The following is a 23,888-nucleotide window of genomic DNA, read 5'->3' as shown; positions in this document are numbered from 1 at the left end:
CAGCTATGCGATGCATAGAGCCAGCAAAGTAATCTGTGGGCTGTGACATACAAAACACACGGTGGTAATGTGAGAATCCGTGCGGACGTATATTTAGTCCCACATCGATTATTCGTTGAGGAGATTACGGATATTTATATAGTACTAAATGATCTAAATAATATCTTTTAGCTAGTCTTTTTATATGAGGTTCTAAGTTGCTATAAATGATATCGGAGCAAATCCGGCTTTTGACCTATGTGGACTAGGGGATATACAACATGAACCCATTTGGATTGCCTGGAAACTGATTATAGTTTTTGTGATTGAATTTGAATAGATTTGGACTTTTGGCCCACACGAAGATGCTAGGGTTTAAACGGGTGTAATATGTGAGGATCCATCCATGCGGTCGTATGTTTAGTTCCGTTCTAAATATCATATAACAAATTTGTTTGTCTCATGAATCCAATATAATTGCGCATAAAATGATATTCTGAACATATTGTTATAAAGTGATAAATCTTTTGCTGTACGTTTTTACTCCGGAACCCTTCCAAAATATGATTATTACTGTAAAGGCAATGTCATAATATTTTCCTGGATCAGAACGTTCCCCAAATTTCCAAGCGCTCGGTTCCCTGTTAAAGAAGAAAACAGCTAGATTAGTGTTTCACTGTATAAGAGGATTTCCACCCACATTGATCGCAGTAGACGATGCATCTAACCTCTCTCGTAATGCTAAAGAAAGCAGGTGTTTTCCATCAAAGGTTGCTTCTTTCTTCAATCTGACAGTGTCTCGATGCATGTAACTAGCTGCCTCCAGTTATTTCGATGTGTTTCAAAAACATAATGCTTTATACATATATAGAAAAATAGTGAATTTAGACTAAACTGAGCCTTATTAAGACCTGGCTTCACCTTCCAAACAAGCTCCTGCACTATTTTTTCTTTATAAATTGCAGCTCGTTGTCGGAAGTCATTAAAAAGACAAAATCCACAACCAAATTCCACATTTTTATAGTAAAAATGGATTGAATGATGTCCATCTGAATTTATTTTCAGACTTAAATTTATTTAGAGAAAGATAAGACTAATAACCATATTTATATTTATATTTATTGAAAAAAATATGAATATAAATAAACAACCATCCTATTTATATTTGAATATTCAATTTAGTTTGTAATTCTATTTAATTTTATACGATATGTATATTTTTTAAAAAAATAAATAATTGTTACTTATTTAACTTAACTTCTATTTAGTAATAATTTTTTGGCTGTAAAGTTTACCGGTTTAACTCCCGTCTCACATTTTAGATATCCCATATGTATCCATATCTGTCCCAAACAAATTAAAATAATTTTTTTGCATTCCATTAACATTAATGTTTGTATCAATATATGTCAAATCTAAATGTACAAGGATACTAATGCACTCATCCAATCCAAGTTTGTTATGTTTTCAGCCCTATCCGGTAGGTACTTTAAATAGTTAAATGTGGAGGGTTTTCTAGAAAAATACATCTGAAAACTTCCGCTGGAGGGCGGGGGAAAAAAAGGAAATAAATGAGTCCCCAGGAATTCCTTCATGGCCCTAAAAGGAATTAAAAAAGTAAAAATAAATAAGATGACATAAAATTCGCTAAGTTTCTTCTGGAGAGATCAAGAGACAGGAGGAAGCGTCCCGAATATCCCCCACCAGTCCACCACCTTCGGTTTTCTTCCCACTCTTTTATTCCATCCATCGGCACCAAGCTCTAAAGTAAACCCTAAGTTGTTGGAGAGTAGGAGATTCGAAACCTTAGGGATTTGATTTCGGCGAAAAGGAGTTTCGAGGTTTGCGATTTTATCGCTTAATCTTGGTGTTCTGGTGGCTGATTTGGGGAGGATTTTAATTGGGTGCTGGGGTTAGGACTGGATTTACGTATTGTTGGTTGGAGGGAGATGGCTGGAATTCTGTCGGGGAAGATGAAGAGGAAGGATCTGGAGGAGGTCTTCAATGGGTTCTCGGAATTCTCGCTGTCGTCGCCGGCTAAAAAGATTAGGAGACTGGTAAGGGAGCCTCTTTTTTCTCCTTGGAAATTTATTGTTATTGCTTCTTTTGGCAGAAAATTCTAACCAGATTCTCCTTCGATTGTGCAGTCTTTGTACGAGATACATGGAATTTGCAATGATTTCTTGCACCTTTATGCTCGATTTTATCAGATCCTCCAATGTCAGCATTTTTTTTCGTTCTTTTTACAATTTGAGATTTCTTGGTGGCGGATTGGATATAAATAATCGTTGAGGGATTTTGGTGGTTTAAGGGATGAAAACAAAAAAATCTGATTTTGGGAGGCGCAGGTTACCAATTTAAGAGGAAAAAGAGATTTTGGTCATAAACCATTTATTAAGTGATAACTTCTCATGCTTTAAGTTGGTTCACGATGACGTATGAATTCTGGTATTTCTCCGTCTAATTCCCTGTGTGAAATCCCAATCGTTCTTCTTCTTCTTTTTTTTTTTTTTTTTCAAATAACAGCATCATTAATTATACCTTCTTTCTCACATAAAGGATTCGTCTTTGGTGCATTGTTTTCCAAGTTGGCTTTTCCTCGGTCGCCATGCAAATTTGATGATAGAGAAAATTAATGGATTGGTTGTTTTGCTCTGTTTGTTTGTCCGATTCATACCTGGCCATTTAGTAGCTGTTTTGTTTTTCTTTTTAATCTTTCTATTCGTTTATTCTTCTTTCCTTCCTACGTTTCCAAAGGACGCGGAGCTGCTGCCAATTATGGAAGAAGAAGACCCAAGAGATCAAATGAGTGCTAGTAGCAGCGTGGTGGAATTAGGATCCACTATGACGGATGATGCGGCGCCAGTTCCTGCTTTGAATGAGGAGAGAGCTCTTGTTCTGTATAAGCCTGTGGACGCCCAACTCCTCTTGTCCCCAGGTCAATCAAATGTTTCATTCAGAGTGAGCTCGGACCTGATCCATGGTCTCAAGAGTAAGCAATCACATTTCCTTCTTTTGATTTTTTTTCTTTTCCTTTTTGCCTGGATGAAAAATTAAGGGCCTGTTTGGTATTGTTGTTCGTTTTGTGTTTTTGTTTATCTGCAAATCAATGACACGCCAGATGGAGATTGATGTTGAAGATAGCATTTGCACAAAACTTTTGCTCTTCGTTGATTTTATTTTTGCTCTTTTTGAAAGCAATAAAACTTTGCTACCAAAAGCTCTATTTTAAAAACAAAAAGGGTTTCATCATTCATGTTATGCAGTCTAGTTCATTTTTGTTCTCGGCTTTTGGAAAAAGAGAAATAGATTGCAGAAGCAGCAATACCAAACAGGCCCTGTCTCTGTATCTTGTATATCAAGTTCTCATTGTTAAATTCTTAAGTGTCCTGCAGCTACGGTGAGTTTAGATTATTGCTTCATTACCCTCCAAACTTCTTCTTTGTGATATCAAACAAGTTGTTATGCTCAAAAAGAGTTTCAAAAGAGCAGCTCTCTTTCTCATCTCTTCACCCATGCTATTTCTCTTTCTTTCTCTTAAATATAAAGAGCGAGATACAATTGAAGTCGCTCTTTCGCGAACTAGTTAGGGTAATTCATACAATACGCGTACGAATACATCCAATAAAGTCAAAAAATAGAATATCACAGAGTTTCCGAGGCAGCTTCCTATCCCCAGCCCACAAGGTGTTACCGGCGTGGTTGGCCACATAGGTAGCCATCCAATCCGCAACCCTGTTGGCTTCTCTAAATACATGCTTAGCCTGGACGGCCCCTTCATCCTTCATCATCATTCAGACGTCTCGAAGCAATGGATGGTTACGGCAACCCTCGGACCCGGTTAATTCTTCTATAAAACTATATACTTCGAATATGCAATAAAGCCGTGATCAAACATTGGGCATTTACATCTGCATCTTTGATTCATTTGGTGTTGCAGCTCTTAACTGTTTTGCTTAAACTTTCTCCAGATCAAGCTTTCCAGTCGGGTAACCAGATGCCAATAGAACACAAATCAGTTGTGTCTAATAATTGCCTAGCGGTGATTCCCTGGTTGCCAAACCAGGGGCCTGCGGCCGCTACTGGGTTTGGTGAGCCCAAATTATATAGCGGGTTATCCCAGGAGCCCATGGAGGCTGGAGAAGTTGAAAGCACATCTATGGAAGTAGAAGGAGACAGAGAGCAGGCGGCTGTCGACGGAGTGGGTGTTGAAGGATTCCATCAGTGGCAGCAGCACTGCATGACTCCCCATCTGCCAGCCAACTCATCGACCCCTATCATGTGGCCTTGGTGATGAACAGCGGAATGCATGACCATTGCCTTTTTGGCGAAGGATATTCCAGCTTTTCCAGCTTTGCACCGGGAATCGGAGATAGTGATGGTAGTCTGATTGCTTTTGTTGTTCTCTTTCTTTCGATCATTCTGTGACATATTCCAGCAGAAGAATTGAAGGATTTGTTTTAAGGTAGGAGAATCCATGGGAAGCTCCTTTTGTACATGCATGTAGCTTCCAGTTGTAGAATAGAGGATTCTCTTTTAGGCCTTATCTTTGAAATGAGAAACATCAGTGTGTCGTAGCCCTCCACAATCTCGGCTTCCATGTGGTCCAGCTCCAGCGGTAGCCCCTGTTCGCTCAATTTTTCTTTTGTAGTGAGTGTGGCTTTAAGCAGGTTGGCCATTGGTGTTTTTGAAAGTTGATGCCTATCTGATGATAAAGTGATATGGCAACTTATGTTCATTACACATAATAAACATGCAAAAACTTGAAGGAAAAAAAATCTCTGAATGTTGCTTAATTTTTTTTTTTAACTGGTAGTTGATAGGTTCCTGTAGCTCGAGTTTCCATAATGAGGCTTTGCCTTGGATGCGTATTATATGGAGCTATCTTAACTACCATCTGGCACACAAGGAAATTCACCATTCTCCTCTGCCTTTTACTAGTATCGATGCATCTTTATGTGATTCTGTACTGATTTATATAGACAAATGGTTCTTGCTGATTTCAGTTGGTTGGACTTAGCCTCCCACACTGTTTAAATGGATTGTCAGGAAAACTATCATTTGGTTGGCTGTTGTGAAATATCTGAGGAATAGGGGAATAATATATGAAGGGAGAATCGCTGCAGCACTAATTGTTGACCATGCATTAGGATGTTCACTGTGCATACGCAAGTATCTGTCGCTCTGTAAGCATGCTTTGTGTCTTAGTCTGTAAACATGGTTGTCTGTATTCTTTTATTTTAGTAAATTTTTCTCAAAAAAGCTATAGTTGATCATGGTGGAAATTTCATCATTGGGTTCAAATTTGAAGTCCCTTTCTTATTATAATTATTATATTTTTGCATGATTAATGCTACCGCATTCCTGTTTATGTGCGCACAGAAAAATTCTCTTGTCATAGCAGCAGGGTGGCGCCAGATTTATTGCTACACTCGGGCTTGCTGATTATGAGTTTGTTAAGTAGCGCTTGTGGGTACAATAAATTTTTCATGTACGTATAGTAGGTACCTCGAAATATTTTTCTTTGTGCCTTTTTTATGGGATTTCAGAGAAATACTGTACTCACTTGTATTTAGTTATTTGCTTTATTTTTACAATGATAATTTTTGTCCAGAGAAATGTATCACTTTCTCTAACAATGCATAATCATTTCCCATGATCCAAGGTGTTATTTGTTCATGTAGATTTAGAGCTTTCTACTCTGTATAATTTAGTGACGCCTGGAATAATAAAGGAAGGACTTTTTTTCTCGCTAGAATCAAATGGACAAGTATGTTAAATTAATTAATGGTAGAAAGATCTCCACCACAACTGTCTATGCTTTCCTCTTAGGGTTATCGATGAAATGATATGGTTGAACATTTGTATGTTGAATGAAACTATGTTGGTCGTCCTTGGAGACTGCTCTACATAATTGTATGAAGAAATTAGATAGTGATCCTTCCAATTACAAGAGGGAGATGTATACATGTAACGCATGCACACAATATTTCCTTGAATTTCGGTGTTGCTACATTAATTTACTTTAATGTTATCAGCATTTCTCTTGTACAGTCTACCTAAACAACTTCAGATCAATAAGGTGCATGCATAAAAACTAGACCAGCAAACGATGCAATTTCAACCCTATTTTGGATGGCATAAAAAACTAACTAGATATGGACATGAATATAGGGATAGAAAATACGCTAATTTTTAGGCAAGAAAGCTCTGTCAAGAAATACTTAGTGCTGGTGCTTGTATTGAATTTTCTTATCAACAATGTGAGTGTAAAGAGTTGCACAAAACTTTCTATTACATTGCTTGCATCATCCCTTGCTCAAGACTTGTCCAAGAAGAGTAAATAGAAATTCGGCTTAAGTGACCCATGAATTATGTACAAGGTTTAAGCAAGAAAGTTTTTCTTTTCTTTTATTTTTTCCCCTCATTTTCGGGTGACCTGTTGCTTAGACATGTTCAACACTTCAATGGACTTGGATTGGATAACTTGTAGTCCTAGATGGAAAGAAGGAGGTTCAGGAGAATGGCCTCTAGGCACATTTTATTTATAAAGAAAAAGAAAAAAATCAGAAAAATATGAAGAAGGCTGGTCGGCGGCCCCTATCAAGATCTTCCTCTTCTATTTGAGGGATTGCACTGAGAGAGCCCCTACCAGAGATCAAGATATCAGGATTGCTTATTTGACGTGTCGCATTTGGCTTGTGAGAAGTGATTGTGTCTTTGAGAAAAGCAGTTAGCTGTCAAGATTCATTATAGAGAGGGTTCTTGTTTAGGTAGCAGAAGCCATCCACTCCCTCCCCCCTCCTAGAGAGCCTATGATAGCTTGAGACACTTGGAACTTCTTTTAAGATTCAGCAGCAACCAGGTTGATCTTCGTCACTTGGAATCCTTGACCCTCGAGTTTTTTCAAGATTAACTTCGAAAACAGTATGAGCGATGGCGGCAGTAAGGGGAGCCAGATTTGCATCTTATTGTTGCTGGGGGGGAGTTAGATCTATGACACCTCTGCCCTTGTAGCGGAGTTGAGAGTGGCCTAGGCAGAGATCAGTTATGTGAGATCATGTTTGTTGGTGGACTTCATCCACCTGGACGGCGACTCAGCCGCTGTCATTGGCTAGATTCATGGATAGACCATGGAGGTGCATAGATACCTACTGCTCTTGGATATCTGACAATGTGTTAGAAAGCGCAGCACCTTCAAGGCGAGTCATGTTTACCACAAGGTGAATAGAACTACGGACTAGATTGTATTCTTTATTGCCGACCATTCTGGTGAGATGTTGCGGATAGTCGACGCTGCCATGCCACCCCCGTTCCGGAATATTTTTTTTTCTGACTTTTATAGATGTACTTATATTAGATATGTGTGATTCATTTGTCCTAGCAAAAAAAAAAAAAGAAAGAAGGAAGGCTTGGCCCTTTGTGGCCTATGATGCAATGAAGGGCACAAAAAATATCATGGTGCTCAATATTGGAAGCCATTTGGTCCAATCTATCTGCTCCGACCAACTCCAGTCGTTAGTCGACGTTCGCTCGGCAGCTCAAATACTCCTACACCAAACTAGAGCTGATGATTGGCCGGACTTCAAGCTTAAAGTATATTCACGCCCATCGCTCCTCCCCTTCCTCATGGTGCTTGGGGCATTGAGATATGGCCTTCGTGCGCCATTCAGACGGATCTGTCCCCATATCCAGTACATGAGATGGTGGGGAAACCATAGGAGGTAGAGCTGATGGTGGCGGTAAGGGTGGCATCGAAATCGAGGAGCCACAATGGTGCCATTTTGAATCAGGGGTGGGCCTCGATGCCATGGTATTTAGCCTCCTCGATGAGATCTTGCTTAGAGAAGCAGTAAGCAATAGATGACAGGCAATAATCAAATCGATGGAGGGAGACAAAAATAGAGATCTCAAAGCCTCGGTATATGAAGATAGGCTCGTTGTCTTCAGCTACACAAACAGAGGAGAAACTATATCCTGCTGCATGCACTGCGTAGCTGGCCTCTCGACCCCATACACTATGTACTCTTCGATGATTGGCCCACAAGAAGAGACGGCTTGATTGACGTGGTGCACGGCTACATTGGTGCACATTGTGCAGAATATAATTTGCCTAGGGTACAATTAGCCATGGCATCATCACCGCTGCTCATCTTCAACACCACCTTTGTTGCCACCATCTGCCTCACCTCCTACGGCTTTCCCACCACCCTGTTCATCAGATTCGGGGATAGATCCGTCTAGATCATGCATAGTGGTCAATTCTCGGCCTATGATTATAGCCTTGCCTAGATCGGGACCTTGAGGATGCACCTGAACCAGTTCACCTCCCCCGGGCTCTGCCCGACCTTCAAGTGCTTTTCCGGCTGATCCCGAGCATCGCTCCGGCCCCCTTCCCCGCCGAGCGCCTGAACCGGTAGATGCTCACTTGTTAAGGATTTTTTTGTAACTACAGTAGCTCCACATGATGATAGGCTATATATCCGATCTACAAGACTACAACCGAGCCGCAGGCAGGGAGTCCAATTTAATTTTTTTGGATTTTCAAGCATGGCCGGCATATTAAATAGAAAAATACAATGATTTTGGTAAAGTTGGGATTTGAACCCACGTTAATAATTATCGAGACTTTTAGTAGTAACAGCAGCTTGCAATCATGTATGCAAAATATATAATTAATTTTAAATCTTGCTATCCGATGTAAAAATATTTTACCAATTGCAATATATAGACTCCTTTCTTTTGCTGCTACCAATCATTATAACAAGAATAACAATAATTTAGAAACCATATTCTCCCTCGTCCTCTTTACGGGATGCTTACCTTATAACTTTTCACTGATAAAAATTAGACAGAAAAAGGAGCCAAATGGAGCATTGAGAAAGTTCTAATGCAGTATGGTGTGTGGAACATTTAAAGAAAAAAAAAAAGATATAGTAGGAAGTACAATAGCAGGCATCGATTTAACGACTGTTACAGTCTCGATCATCTTTCGCTTGTCAAAATTCTGCCGACATCCCACTCCGTCCCCTCCGCACTAAAAAGATTGCAGATCTGAAGTCCGTCCGCAGCCTTGACGTTGAATATGGCCTGCCAGAGTCTTAAGAAAAGAGAGTCCACTCACGAGTTCTCCACCACATTTATGCTCTACCTATCATCAATAAGCCATTTGGTATCCACCAAGATAGTAGACATATACCTGCAAATCTTATATTATATATAGGGGCATCTTCGTTTAATTGGGCCCTAGTCGTACTCAACCGGATAAGGGACAACCCATGTTCTCCCTCGTCCTCCTTAGGGGATGCTTACCTCATAACTTTTTACTGATAAAAATTATTAAAAAAAAAAAAGGAGCCAAATGGAGCATTAAGAAAGTTCTAATGCAGCATCCTGTGTGTGGAACATTTGGAGAAAAGAAAGATATAATAGAACGTACAATCGCAGGCATCGGAAACGTTAACGGCCGTTACATCACGCCTGCTGTCTTATCACCTTCCGCTTGCCAAAATTGAGGTCCACGTGGCGAGATCTCTCCAATGAGGTGGCATGGGTACGGACTTGGATCCCGGTCATTTCGTGGAAAAAGCAGGAGGCCATCCGGTCATTTCCTCTTCGTGTAGATGCCGGACTTTCTGTTTAGTTCCAGACAGGCGATCCCGGTACTTTCCTTCGGTGTCGTGAGAAGAATAAATATCGAGGTGGGATGCAAACACCGCAACAACCGCCCCGGAGGAGAGAAGAAACGGAGCATCGTAACGCCTCCGTATCCGCCGACCCGATACGACGTCACGCCACCACTCCTCTAGTCCCCTTCCACGAGAGGGCGAGATAGAGCAGGTCGGAGCGGGAGAGATCGCTTCTCTCTCCTCCTCGGATCTCGGGGCGAGTGATCCGTCTTCAAGATCCACGCGCTCGGATACTTTGGATCGCCGGCCCGACCGTCGATTGCTCCGCCGCCGCTTCCGGATTCCAAATCGTTGCGGGAATCGATCGCGACGTCGATCCGCGGAGGTGCGTGCGATTTTTACATGGTTTCTTGCATCATATCTTGCATTTATCTCATAATCTGCGATCGGGTGGGTTGTCGGGTGTTTTGCTTTCGGATGGTGCGTGCTGTTTGTTTTTGATGGCGGAGTGTGGGCCTCTTTAGGTAGATTTGATCTTTCCTTTCTTTGCCTTTCGGATTTAGGTATACTGCTATTCTTGTCCGGCGAAGAATATTCTTTTTCGGATTTAGTTATAGCTGTTTTTTTTGTCCGCCGAAGAATGTTCTTTTTGGATCTAGCCGCCTTTCTGCTTTTAGGATTTACATGCAGCTAAAAGTTTGAATATTTCTCTCCGTTTTCTCTAGGTTATTTATTTATTTATTTACGTATTTATCTATTTTCTGAATTCTCTCTGTGGTTTATGAATTAAAGGTATTCGTGATCGAAAAGGAAACAGTACAATTGCAGGAATTTCAACTGGGCTTTTACGACAGGGCTTGATAATTTAATTGCTGTGCTTTTGCGTTTTAAGGTGGTTGATGAGGGGACTGCAGTGTTGATTGCGATTTGTGAGTAAAGTTAGCATCTTTGATTATTTAGAGACACTTCTCAAGATCTTATTTCTTCTTGCCGTAGATTTCTTTTCCATTTTCAGCGGCAGCCTTGAACATTCCTTTAATTGTCTATGTGAAGTGTGATCCTTTCAATAGTGTAAGTATTAAACATTATAGAGGGCGTTTAACTTTTAGAGATTAAGCAGACAAAGTTTTTGCAAGCAATAAAATTTCAGAAAGCATATAGAAGAAAGTTCTTGAACTGTATGAGGCAAGTGATGGGGTGAATTCATATAGTATGGACATTTGTTATGATATCATGATGTCCTAAAGTGAATGAGGCTTGGACCTTTTGGGAAAACAGGTTCCTGATGATGCATTTAAGATACGTTGCTTCATCCAATGTGTATTTGAGATATGCGAATGATTGTCTCTGTCGCAAACTAGCCCGCAGAAATGTGAGATAAAGCTTGTTGGCATATATGTGATCATTGATGGAGCTTGGTGCATTCTTACTCACAGAGATTCGAAAGACTATTAGGAAGTGGGATTGCTATGCATATCTCTACAGTACAAGTAGCACCTTTTGTAGTAGACTGGAGAAAAATTGGATTGTAATTGCAGCTATGGAATTGACTAATAAAAATTAGATTGTAATTGTAGCTATAGAATTGACTAATAGCATCTGGTAGCACTAAGTTTTAGGGGTGAAGAATGGGTATCTGGTTGAGAATATGAAGTGCAATGGTTGTTTTGAGTCTCTACAGGGTCAGTGCAGTATGTTCAATTGTTTTGTACCGATTGACCGAGCATTCCACTAAATCCTGGCAAAATGGGATAACACTTAGTCATTTAGTCAGAGTGATATGCACTGGAGGAATGGCGATAACCTGTTGTTATAGTTCAGAATGTCATAGGGAATATAAGTAGGAATGCAGTTGAGGAACTATCTGGACTGTTAGAATGTTTGCCTATGAAAGTGTGATTCTGAAAATCTTCCAGCAATCAAGCCATTCCAATGAAAATCAACGCGTCAGATTGTTTTTTTTTTTTTTTGGAACCTTTTTTTCAGTTTCAGAAGCATAGTCTTGCAAAAGCATTATTTTGGGACTGTATATTTTATTTCCTGCAGAGATTCGCCAACTGGTACTTGTGAAATCTCATGGTTTTTGATAACAGGTTTAGGGAGAGTTAGTTCAGATGCAGTCAAATCCAGAAGACGCTCTCCATAAAATTAAGAAGGCATATTCCAAATCCCCACAACCTTCGAAATGTAGTCGTAAAAGGTCATTGAATGGTGCTGAAGTTGATGCAGAGAGCAGTGGTGATAAATCTATTGAAAGTGCTTCAAAGCAGTTAGTACTTTACAATCCTGGTACAGGTGATGCAGGTCAAGATGCTCTTGCAGTTACTGATTACACAGAGAATCATATCTCGTCATTCCAAAATTTCATGGCACCAAATTCTTCTAGTCGAGTTCTGCCATCTGTTGGGGCATTCACTGTCCAATGTGCTGCATGTTTTAAATGGAGGCTGATTCCAACAAAAGAGAAGTATGAAGAAATTCGTGAAACTATCTTGCAAGAACCTTTTGTATGTGAACGAGCTCGCGAGTGGCGGCCTGATATATCATGCGAAGATCCAGAAGATATATCTCAGGATGGTAGTAGACTCTGGGCAATTGATAAACCTAACATCGCTCAACCACCTCGTGGCTGGGAAAGGTTGCTTAGAATCAGAGGTGAAGGAAGCACTAGATTCGCAGATGTGTATGTCTTTGCTCTTGTTCATTTTTTATCTTCAATAATTAATTGGCCAGTCCTCATTAAAGAATTGCTTGTTTTTTTAATTGAAAATTTATACTCTATCCCTTTTTTAAAGGTACCTCTGCTGTCATTACCATATAGCAACTTTCCCACAGGATATAGTTGTAATTCGCCAAAGGCATTTGCAGTCGGCAGACCTTAAAAACATGCAAATCTTTTTATCCACATAATTAGAAGTAGGATAGCTTTTTACTATTTTGCAAAATTTTTAGAAAAAATGTGGTTGCTCTTTTGCTATATCTTGGAAATTGTTTTATGGAAATATAATTGCTTGTATATATTGGTTTCCTATAAGCACTTGCTTCTTTCACTCTATGCATTTTAAGTATATGGATAATCTTCTTCTTTTATGGACGTCTAGGTCTTGAAACAAATTTGTGTCTTGTATTTTCTAGTTATTCTTGAGGTAATTAAGCTGACTTTAGCTTTGCTTTGCATTTGATAACTGGTGCCTCAAGTAACACATTGTATTAGAAACCAAAATCTAACGTACTGCATCACAAACAGTTGAGCAATCAGTATAAGTCGTCAAATATTTAAGCAAGCATTTTGATGTTCTGCAACATATAAGTGGAATGTGGAAATAATTCATACAGATATCAAATCAAAGTGCGTTGCTTGCAGCCTCATGAACATTGATGGTGCATATAAATAACATCTTCTAACCTTCAGGTTCGTCTTTCTGGTTGCGACTTAAAGAGTCCTACATATATCTCATTAGTCATGTAAGAACTGTATGCTTGGAACAATCTAGTGAAATACTAGTTCATGGTAGATGAATTCAGTCTTTTAGAGGCTCTTGTATTCTATGAACCATGTAAGAATTAATGCTAATGTAAATGTACCTCATTTACATGCTTCTCAATAAGTTTGATTCTTAGAGATTCATATTTGTGCACTTGATCTATGAAATTCTGTATTGCATCATATAAATGATATAGATAATTCAAAGTTGGAAATATTCTCTCCATTATAAGCTTTATTACATTTAAATAGGCTAGCCTCCCAAGGCATTTTTGTCCCCAGAAGAAAACTAAAATTTCATCTGTTTATAAGCTTTATTGCATTTTATGCAGGCTAGTCTCTAGGGGCCTGTTTGGATGCTGGAGCTTCTTATCCATTGATAAGATATGCATTGATAAATGGGCTTGTTTATAACTCACTTTCTCAATTTTACAATCTGATACTTATAAGTGGCTTCTTGCAATGGGTAAAATGGGTGTCACTATTCATCTTGGACATTTGTCCTTACTATTACATGCCACATGTCCCACTATTGCCATAGATGATAAATAGTGTTACCCTACCTCTCATGTCATGGGTAGTGGGAAGATGGCTGTCACTACTTGGTTTTGACAAATGTCTTTGCTATTGTGCACCATATAGGCCACTATTGTCATGCATGTTAGGTAGTTTGACCACCCCTCCTATGCATGGGTAGTGCTAACCGCTGGCCAACCACCCCTTAGGTTTCTCTCTACTTTGAATCTCATCTTTGGTCGATAGTGCTCTCCTCCATTGGCCTGCACCTTGCTTGGCGTATTTGCCTTTTGATCGTAACTGGTCTGATTGTGGTGCACATCCCTATGGTTGACGATCAAAAGAGGGATGGGATGTATCTGCCTTCACATCCATTGGTCTAATTGTGGACTTGAATACTATTCAATTTGGCCAATTTGAAGACCCTAGAGGATCTGGTAGAAGCGAGAGTTAAGCTTGAGCAGCATGTAGAAACCATGAAGGATTTAGTGGTGGTAAGATCTATCATCGTGCTTGGCTCTCGGTCCATTAGTATAGTGAATACAACAAAACATCCTCCGCGCGATGGCTCTCCGGCCTCCGCCTCCTTCACGCGGTGGCTCTCCGGTCATCCGCCGGCTCTCCGCCAGTCGTCCTCAGCCTCCCCTTCTCTCTCTCTCTCTTTTTCTCTCTCATTCTCTATCTCTTCCGCCTCTTCTACTGTGTCGGTATAGGCCCAACATGGCACGGCATGGGCCCATACCGACTCGTGCCACCAGAAAATCGGTACGGTGCTCGATACCGATTCCGCTGACCTTGGTTTGGCCTCTTCCTCATAAGAGGATGAAACCCAAAGTTGGATTCCTCGAACACCTTGACATTTCCATGAGAAGATTGATGGATCGATTCATCCATTCCAAAGATAGGATCAGCTAATTCTACCACAATATAAATCGAAAAGTGTTATGGCTTATAACATCGGCAATTACTAGCAATTTCAACTTTCTGTCCTCGAGTTGTAGAGAACAATCTGAATTGAGGCAATCTTTTCGGATTCGCTCCGCCTTACAACCTTGCTTCCCATTGTCATTGCCACTGTACATGTGTGTGGCCCAGCCCATAAGGGCCATGCAGATTTGATGCTGAAAGACCCCTTGTAAAGCACATAGCGCTCTCCTCTTGGGCACCCAAAAAAAAAATAATGGAAAGAAAGTGAGTAACCATCCGCTCATCCATTTTTCTTTTTAATTCAATGAACTGCGCTCCGAGCAATAAACAGACTTCAGGCAATGGGGATTTAGCCATTGGTAGGCTAGATCACATGATCCTGCTGACACCTTCGGCAAAAAAAAAAGAAGAAATTGGCATTTTCCATGGTGCTAGCGAACCAAATACTTTTCAATGGCGATCAACCGCTTCTCGTGATTGGAAGAGGGAATCAAGCCAATCGGAGGGACCTAATTGTCTCATTGCAACATCCGCGCTCTGGGATCGCTAGCTTATGAAAGATTGTAGATCGTGGACATCTGATTGAGATAGATCGTCATCTCTGAGTGAGCCTCTCTTTGTCGATTAGGTAACTATGAGAATGCTTCGATATGCGAATTCAAAGAAAATAGGGGACATAAGGGTTCTTATGCAATTGTTCTAATCCTATGCCTATCACCTAACTTGTTTGCCGATTTATTGTAGATAACAAATGTGAGTGTTGCCTCACAAACCAATCCAAAACCCTCTTTTGTGTCAGGGTGTTTCGACTCTTTTTTTTTTTCGTTCACCACGTCACGAAATAATGAAGCTGAAAGAACTCAGATAGAGAGTGGAACCTAGTAATTGAGAGCATTTGTTGTCTTTTAAGAATAACTGTACGATCTTGGATTGACCCTCTTCGGATGACCTAGAGTGAAAGAAAAAGAGGTTTGCGCTACTATAAGGCCTCTAAAGTCCTCCCTCAGGACATTGTTGTGTTGCCATGGGGACGGGGTAGCCCCAACTTTTATAGGTCCTTGGTTTGACCTTCTCACAAAAGTGTTTCCATCCTATCTCCGAAAGTGATTCTATATCTATGGTCTAGATCATGATTCCGCTAGTTGTGAGGCAATATGCTGGGTAAGAAGCCCGAGCAACAACAAACAAAATCTTCTCATATTCAAAACAATCAAGTTCATCACAGGAGAAAAAAGATAGTGTAGACGATAGATTCATCGGATAAAGAGTATAAATGGAAACAGAGACATTAAACGCCAGCTTAGACCTTGGCAGGCATAAGAATTAATGGGTGAATGGAAATTTGCTCAAGTGGGCTCATTCAGGTTGCCATTCAACTCTTTGACATTAAATTGTTTTGTTTCCTTTTTGGGACTCTATTTAATTTAAAAAAGAGGGTCTGACGTTGTTAAGGAGAAATTTGTTCTTCTCATCACAAATGTGGATATGAAAGTAGATTGCATCGATGATAATGAAGTATTGCTTGACTTTCAAACACTTGATGTTCTTTCTAAGGTTACTAAGACCATCATTTTTTATGGAAGGATCACATGACTAAGACCGCCATTTTTTATGGAAGGATCACATGACTAAGACTGCCATTTTTTATGGAAGGATCACATGGCGGACTTTGCCAACTCATATCGTTGATCAAAAATAAGGTTGTTCATGATGGTGGGGTTGTTGATTAGTTGCCATTGATGTTAAATTGCAAGGAAATCAAAAGCAATCTAGGTGGGATTTCCTATGTGCTTGGATATAGCCTCACTACCTAGGTACATATTTTTTAGGATGCTATGCGAGGTGCCCACTTGGGTGCCAAGGCCAGTGCCCAAGCAAAGTGCCTAGCCATCTATAAGTTGCTTTATTACTAATGGGTGCTTATTTCTAGTTTTATTGGAAACTATAAATTTTTGGCATCTTTACATACATACATATACACACACACACACACATATATATATATATATATATATATATATATATATATATATATATATATATATATATATATTTTGAGAGAGAGGTGGGATTGAGGACTTGATTCGTCTCGGTCCAGCTTGGAGGTATTGTCCTAGACTGAAGAGAGACCATGTCTTGGGACGCATCCGGGATCCCGGATCTTTGCAGACCAGTTCATCTCAGTTTGACAGACTGGGATGATTGTGCCCTGCCGCTCGGCATGATCTGGCGTCTTAGAACACCATGTTTTTGAATTTATTTTTTAATTTTTTTTCTCTTCATTCTTGTTGTTAATGGTCATTCCTGTCCATCTTGCATCACCCTTGTATCATATTGACCTCTCCACAAGCTGAAGTGGGCCCAGTATTGAGATTTAAACTATATTTAATATGTCCTGGAGCATAATTATCAAAGCATTTTAAAACGTTCTTTAAGACCACAACCATCCCTAATCTGTACAACCATTCATCAATCTGCCCTCTCTTAATTCTAGACCCTCACCTCCATTTAGTGGAGGGTTGACAGTAACCAACAAGGACAAAGGGGGAAACCTGGAGGTTAGGGCTATTATATTTGTGATTATTTGATTATACAATGCTATCATACCGGATTTTTAGCGGTAGGTGCCCACCTGGCTGCCTAGGTTTTCCACCTAGCCATTTAGTGGTGCGACCGCTTTGGCATTTTGATAAGTTTCCAACTTTGAAACCTATGAATTTATTGTTCAAAACATTCTAAACAGATTTTAATAAAATTTGTTGTTCATGATGGATGCCATAGCAGTCATGTTTCGATTTTGATGATCGCTTTCATCAGGTTATAAAGCACATAATCTGTCAACAAGAATACCTAACACACAGGGAAGCATGTGGATCCATCTTTGTAGTTTTTGTCGTGTATGGGCAGCAAGATACAATGGGAGATATGCTTATGATTTCATTGGATTAGAAGTTTTTCGATTTATGGTTATAAAGTGAATTCAAGAAGATTGGTCGAGAGGTCAATTAGTCTTATAAAGCTGAAAAATCATGTTAGGATGGACAAATGCTGGCTGATCCCCAAGAGATACGATGAAAGGATGAAAATATTGTGGTTTAATTTTGTAGAAGATAATGTGTACACATAAATTTTTTGTTCGAAGTTACATTTAGATTGAAATCTCTAATATGGAATAATGTATCACCAAAATTGTTCCTGTGTAAGGTAGGAAGTGCCAGGATATGCCTACTATATCATGTGTTATCTGTGTTTGGTTTTTATTGACATGGGAAGATAGGCGGCAAAATTGAAAGTTATGCCAAATACTCAGGTAAACCTAGAATATAGCATTTTAGCTTTCTCATTGCCCTCTGGAAATGCATGGGCTTGTCTGAACACTCAAAATCACCCATGCTGTAGCTCAGGTCAAACTACATAGTTATTGCTTATTGCATTCTAAAAGAGAACTCTACTCAACTCAACTAAGCCTTGATCCCAAACTAGTTGGGGTTGGCTACGTGAATCCTTTTCCTCCATTCCGCTCAATTTAGGGATTTAAAGAAATAATATGAAACTGACATTATAATCTAAAACAAGTGTAAGAAGCTCTAACTTTGATGTAAAAAAAAAAAATATCTTGAGGGGTCATGTAGAACTCTTATGTGTATTATGATTTTGAATGCTATCAAGGGGATGCAGGATAAGAGTTGGGAGTTAATGTTATTATAACAAGGCCATAAATAGCTTGAAGATTCAGGAGGCTTAACTTGAGGAATCTCAAGATGCATCAATCTAGATACCAGGCAAAACTCGATCTTATGAAAACAAATGAGTCTTGTAAGAACTTTCAGTATGTACAGCAACATGTAGAGAAGGATTATGAGATTTTGCTGTTATAATGCTTTAGATTCAGAAGCTCAGTGGCATTTTGGATACCTAGAATTGGCATTTTCTTGGGGCAACATTGTGAGAACTTGCAAGAACAGGGAAAAATGATATCTTAATGCTTGAAAACCGGCCGCAACAGGCACCTCTGAAAAAAATGATTTTTCAAAAGTCTTCATTTGCAGGTTTTGCTATTTAATCTACTTTTTTTTCCTACAATATATCTTGAGGTAAATCCACCTTATTGCACAAATATGCACCAGCATGATGTTAGAAGGTTTGCATCAGCATCGGCGGAACCGAGATCGGGCACCGTACTGGTTGCCTGGCGGGACAAGTTGGTATGGGCCTGTGCCAAGCCGTGCTGAGCCTGTACCAACACAGTAGAAGAGACGGGGGAGAGGAAGAACGAAAGAGAAAAAGAGAGAGAGAAGGCGGAGAGAGGGAGGGAGGCTGATGAAGGGCTGGCGGAGGCCGTCGGAGGCCTGCGGTGGGGCAGCAACGGAGGCCGCGGCGGGGCTCCTGTTTCAAACGTAATAGGGGAACGGCCACGGCCTCCGCCTGCTGCCCCAGCGACGGCCCTCCGTCGACCCTCCGCCGGTCTCCCTCTCCCTCTCTCCTCCACTCATTCTCTCTCTTTTTCTCTCTTTCCTTCTCTGCTTTCGGTAGCGGTTTTTGTTTCTGTTGCCGAAACCGTCCCGATGAGCTGCCGGGACAGCTCGGAACCGCCCAGTTTGGGAAGGTTCCGCCGACCGTAGTTCGCATAATTAGTTTTATTTGTTTTGTGCCATAATGCTTCTATTTTCAAGCAGGCAATGGTTTTGTGATCTATGTTTGCAGTACATTGTAAAGCTTTTCTGAACCCTTCATAGTTGTTGGAGCCTTTGCTTTCAAAGAGGGGGAGAAAAACAAATATGAAATATCTGTAAAACTTCCTTGCCCACTTTGTTGATCTGTTTTAGGCTCCTTTTCTTCTCTCTTATTTTTTCTTCCTTTTTTGATCTTGATTCTGTTATTGCTGAGCTTAAAATTTTACTTGTTGGTCAAACCAAGATCTACCAAGATTACAACAACTTCTACAGAGGTTGATCTAGTTTGATTTATCCTTGCTTCAAGCATTGGCTTCTACTGTCTAGAAGCTTAACATTATTTTTGTGGTTTAAATAATTTGCACTTCTGTGAAAGAGTAGGCTCTCTTAGCCTTTTACTTTGTGCTTAAGTGAAATCGTTTTCTTCTGACTGTGGTGTCATGGCATATGTTGTTCAGGTTTCTTAGTTTGTTGGACTTGTATGAGATTTTACCAATATCGTGGTAGATTTTTTTTTTAGATGAGTGGAGGGGAGTTGATTTAGGCAGTATGGGAAGAATTTTATGGATTTATCCTGTTTTTGGCAAAAGGGATGTAGGTGGTTGCTTTTATTAGGTTAAAATGTGGCATGTGCAAAATTAGAGCATCCTCCAGGTGCCTTCCTTTTGAGGACTTAAAATTAAACTCACTGACAGCTATTAGAAACCCTGGGTCTTTTCACATTAGCCAGTGATAATGGTGCAACTATGTTGTCAATTCTATACTAATTCTCCTGCCATTACTTCAACAAAACCATGAATATGAGCAATGCCATCACCCACTTGAAGTACGGTTCGGTATTCAGAGTCTTTCTTGATTATATCGTTCAATACGTTCACTGATAACATTACTAATTTTGTTGGCTCAAAGGGTTACCATTAGTGGTTTTTAATTCTTTTTCAGAAGCAAAGCAAAAAATGATGCCTAAACTCTAAACTAAAGTAAAAGTAAAAGTGCTAATTTGTTATTTCTTCCATGGCCCCTAGGCCTGTCTATATTGGCAGAAGCAAGTTTTCTTAAGTGTTTCTGTTTTCCCAAAGAAAATTCCGTTACATTTGTGATGATAGCTTCTAGGGATTTTCTATTTTACAAGCCTTCATTTGTTTGTCGATTTTCTTTGCTTTTCGACCTTTATATTAATATATGTGCATATTAAAACTAATTTTCTGCTTATGCACGAGGCAGGTGACACCCTAGGAAAACTTTATTTTCTATTGTTAATGCCAAGGCAAGCATGGAATACAGTTTTAAATTTTGTATGCATTATTAATATTTTATTTTGAACTGTTAAGTGTTAATAATAACTCCTATATTTTTCCAGGTATTATGTGTCTCCGTCTGGGAAGAAACTGCGGTCAATGGTTGAAGTTGAGAAGTATGAATGAAATTTCTTGCATTCATACCTAATAAATGTTTCAAGATTGTCAATTTCTATTCTTGATTCTATATGTCACGGCTTTAATTTGGAGAAATTTGCGTTCCTTCTGATTTGTGAACATACTGTGCATGTTATTGGACTTGCAGGTATTTGAAGGAACACCCAGAGGATGGTATCAATAGATCTCAGTTTTCATTTCAGATCCCTAAACCTCTGCAAGAGAATTATGTGAGAAAACGTTCTTCACGTGTAATGAATCCTTGTGATAGTGCTGGTTTGGGATTGCCAAGGCCCCTTGAACCTGAAGAAGGTATGTGAATATAGTGGAAGTTACTGGAGTTTTAGTGTTCTTTCTAAACCCTGTCTACTGCAGAATTGTCCTGCAGGATATCTGTGCTCTTGGTCTTTTCAGCAATGAATAAATTCTTATACAACTTTGGGGTTGCAATCTAACAATTACCTTCATTGCTGTGGTATCTGCTTTCTAAGATATAGCTGTTTATCTTAAAGAAATGTTCTGTGATTATGGTGTGAGCTGAAAGGGTAAGGGGAGAACCAGTTCCAACTGTAACCTGTTGGCATGTAACCTGTATGCAGTTACTTGGAAAGCACTTTGTGGTTGAGAAATTCTTCATGCGATGTTGTATGTCCAGATAAAAGGTCATTGGAACCAGCTTTAGTATATCATCCATGAACATTTGATATATCTTGCAATGTCATTTTGTTACTTCTCAACGGTTAGTTTCATAGGATCTATGTATTATTCATGTTTTTCAGTTACCAGGTCTCGTTATACCTCACAAGTATTTTCATGATATTTCTGGTTTTTCTGTATCCTTCCAATACGTTTACCTGCATACCATCAGATTTTGATGATATAATAATAAAAGATTCTATTTTGTTTTTTTTGCTTTCAAGCTTCTAAGATTGAATTTCTTGAACATTGACTTACAAACATGCATCTTGGTGCTAAGTGTGCTAATTTTACGCATGGTTGTTCATGATGCAGTGAATCCTCTATCTTGGGCGGCTCCCCCTACTCAGAAGGAGCTTCAGAGTGGTGGAATAGGTTCATCGATTCCTTATTATGAGGGGCCTGGTTGTTTCCCTCTGAATGAACCAGCACCCTTGCCTTCAGCAAAGAAGAAAACAACCAAGTCTTCATCCAGGGATATGTGCAATAGTTCTGTTTGTGACCAGCCGAAGATAAAGTTAGAAGATGCTTAACAACCAAGAAATGCCTCTTCCTATGAGCTGTACTTCACCGTCTCCTCTACCTTGCTGCTGTGTTTGTGATGCTATTTGTTTTCTTTTCCTCTAGGGTAGCAAAGGGCGTTATAGGTATATAACTTAATAGGCAGGGAGAATATGCCTTTTTTTGTTAGCTTGGTTCTGGAATGCACAAAGTTTTGCCAAAGAAAGATACCAACATATATGATATCCCGAGTATGAATGGGATTACAGCAATTTAAGTTACCTTTCACTGTTCCTGAGCTGCTTGTTGGTTGGGTGGCTGGATGATAACTTTGATGGTTCTTGTTTTTAAGAGCATCGGATTTTCTTTTCTCTGGGGCCACTTTGAACTGCAGAACATGGGTTAAAAGAAATGCTATTGTTTAGCATTTTGCATTGAAGAACACGATATTGAATGTCCCGATCCACTTATGTCTATTTACCTATGCAACATGCAGGCGAAAATAGTAAAGTTGTAGCAGAAGTGAGAATTGAAAAGAATTTTGCTGGCTTTACACTTTCACAGGCTCCAACTGATTTTAGCTCATTACATGTATGTAAGAAGTATGGATAGCTCTGTATTTTATCAGATTAAAGATTGTTCTTTTGTTATTGGCATGATATACGCCCATTTTTAGCTGTTTCACTTCTATGTTTTTGAGAGTGAGAACTGAATGACAGAGTATTTGACGTGTTAAAAAGGCCATTGCGTGAGTTGTCCATATCAGAGCCGATGTCGACGTTGTATCTTTTATGGAATAAACTTAGGGACATTTTTTACTTAGATGGAAATGCAGCATTTACGCATCTTTAGGTGATGCAGCATTCTTCTTCTTAAACTAATCTTCTTTCTGATCCAAATTACGAGAGTTTATTTATATAAAATCTTTTGTTGACCAAACAGTAGGCATTCAGATATGGTGTATCTTATTTTTCAATTACTTAAAAACATCTCTTATATGAAAAAGGAAAGAAAAAAGATACAGTGTTCTACATGTTGTACAATTTATTCGTGAGACTTGTATTATTATTATTAAAGTTTTGGATATAAATGTCGATGGTGGATGTGTAATACTCGAAAAGTTAGAAATCAAATTGTTACTTAGTCATCCATAATATTTGAGTTGTTAGTACGAAGGTATGTGCCATCGGCTAATATGTTATTTTTCTTATCGAGCTACTATAGATTGTATCTATTTTGCCATTGAGACGGAATATAGTCATGTCATCATCTATATATAAAAAAAAACTCTGATCATCATGGATGTTTCTCAAAGAATGATCTTTTTCTTTTGAGAGAGGAGAGAAGTCTATGAGTGAGATTTCCAGAATCTTTTATTTCATGCAATACGGTATAAAATTATGAATAAATAGAATTTCTGACAATATCAACGGCATAGTAATTGGATAAATATTTAGAATTATCCGTTATCAATATTTATTAAATTTTTTTATAAATATCCGTTAGAGATTGTCGGAGAAATATCCTCTAATTGTAATAATTAGATAAAGATTTGAAGCTATGTATTATTCTCTTTGTCAAAAATTTCTATAAATAATTTTTAGAGATTATAGGAGAGATATTCTCTAACAACACTCTCTAACAGCATATAAATTGAAGTCTGGTTACATCCATTACTAAACCTCAGATATTCCTCTCCATAGCTTGTTCTCTCGTTACTTAATTTTGATGGCGGCACCATCCTCTCCGCGTGAGAAAAAGCAAAAGGTTGGGAATGGTGAGGTGAGGAATCATTTAATCTTCGCGTATTATATCACCGGTCACGGTTTTGGCCACGCCACCCGCGTTGTCGATGTACATCACTCCCTACTTCTAGTTAATTACTTTTTCTTTACTGTATTTTTATTTTTATATTCTACTGTCATTATAAATATAACATGCAATCGATGAAATGGAGGGAGACACTGGCCACGGTGGTCGGATAGATCTAGAAGGCCTAAGATGGGTCAGACCATCCTTTGATTCGAGACATTTGGAAGATGAATAGTGATGGAGTGGACTTTCAAGC

General features: G+C 39.2%; 2 protein-coding genes across 5 annotated transcripts; both read left to right on the top strand.

Annotated features, from left to right (window-relative positions):
* Nucleotides 1–1,605: 1,605 nt before the first annotated feature.
* LOC103713123 lies at nucleotides 1,606–4,775 on the top strand. Of its 3 annotated transcripts, XM_008799935.2 has the most exons (4): nucleotides 1,904–2,036; nucleotides 2,127–2,199; nucleotides 2,737–2,971; nucleotides 3,951–4,413. In XM_008799935.2, exons 1-4 carry the CDS (start codon nucleotides 1,984–1,986, stop codon nucleotides 4,271–4,273), a joined length of 684 nt encoding a protein of 227 aa, XP_008798157.1. In that variant the 5' UTR covers nucleotides 1,904–1,983; the 3' UTR covers nucleotides 4,274–4,413. The 3 variants fall into 3 exon arrangements, with proteins under 3 accessions (XP_017699781.2, XP_008798159.1, XP_008798157.1); XM_017844292.3 differs by having other exon boundaries at nucleotides 1,606–2,036; nucleotides 2,127–2,971; nucleotides 3,951–4,775; XM_008799937.4 differs by lacking the exon at nucleotides 2,127–2,199 and having other exon boundaries at nucleotides 1,606–2,036.
* A 4,860-nt stretch (nucleotides 4,776–9,635) lies between these two features.
* LOC103713124 (methyl-CpG-binding domain-containing protein 2-like) lies at nucleotides 9,636–22,477 on the top strand. Of its 2 annotated transcripts, XM_039129793.1 has the most exons (6): nucleotides 9,636–9,993; nucleotides 10,401–10,537; nucleotides 11,702–12,291; nucleotides 20,569–20,622; nucleotides 20,772–20,935; nucleotides 21,635–22,477. In XM_039129793.1, exons 3-6 carry the CDS (start codon nucleotides 11,723–11,725, stop codon nucleotides 21,850–21,852), a joined length of 1,005 nt encoding a protein of 334 aa, XP_038985721.1. In that variant the 5' UTR covers nucleotides 9,636–9,993; nucleotides 10,401–10,537; nucleotides 11,702–11,722; the 3' UTR covers nucleotides 21,853–22,477. The 2 variants fall into 2 exon arrangements, with proteins under 2 accessions (XP_038985721.1, XP_008798160.1); XM_008799938.4 differs by lacking the exon at nucleotides 10,401–10,537 and having other exon boundaries at nucleotides 9,641–9,993.
* Nucleotides 22,478–23,888: the final 1,411 nt, after the last annotated feature.

Source organism: Phoenix dactylifera, chromosome 9, assembly GCF_009389715.1.
Source record: "Phoenix dactylifera cultivar Barhee BC4 chromosome 9, palm_55x_up_171113_PBpolish2nd_filt_p, whole genome shotgun sequence".
In the NCBI taxonomy this organism is placed as follows: domain Eukaryota; kingdom Viridiplantae; phylum Streptophyta; class Magnoliopsida; order Arecales; family Arecaceae; genus Phoenix; species Phoenix dactylifera.
This window is presented reverse-complemented; position numbering and strand designations above follow the sequence as displayed.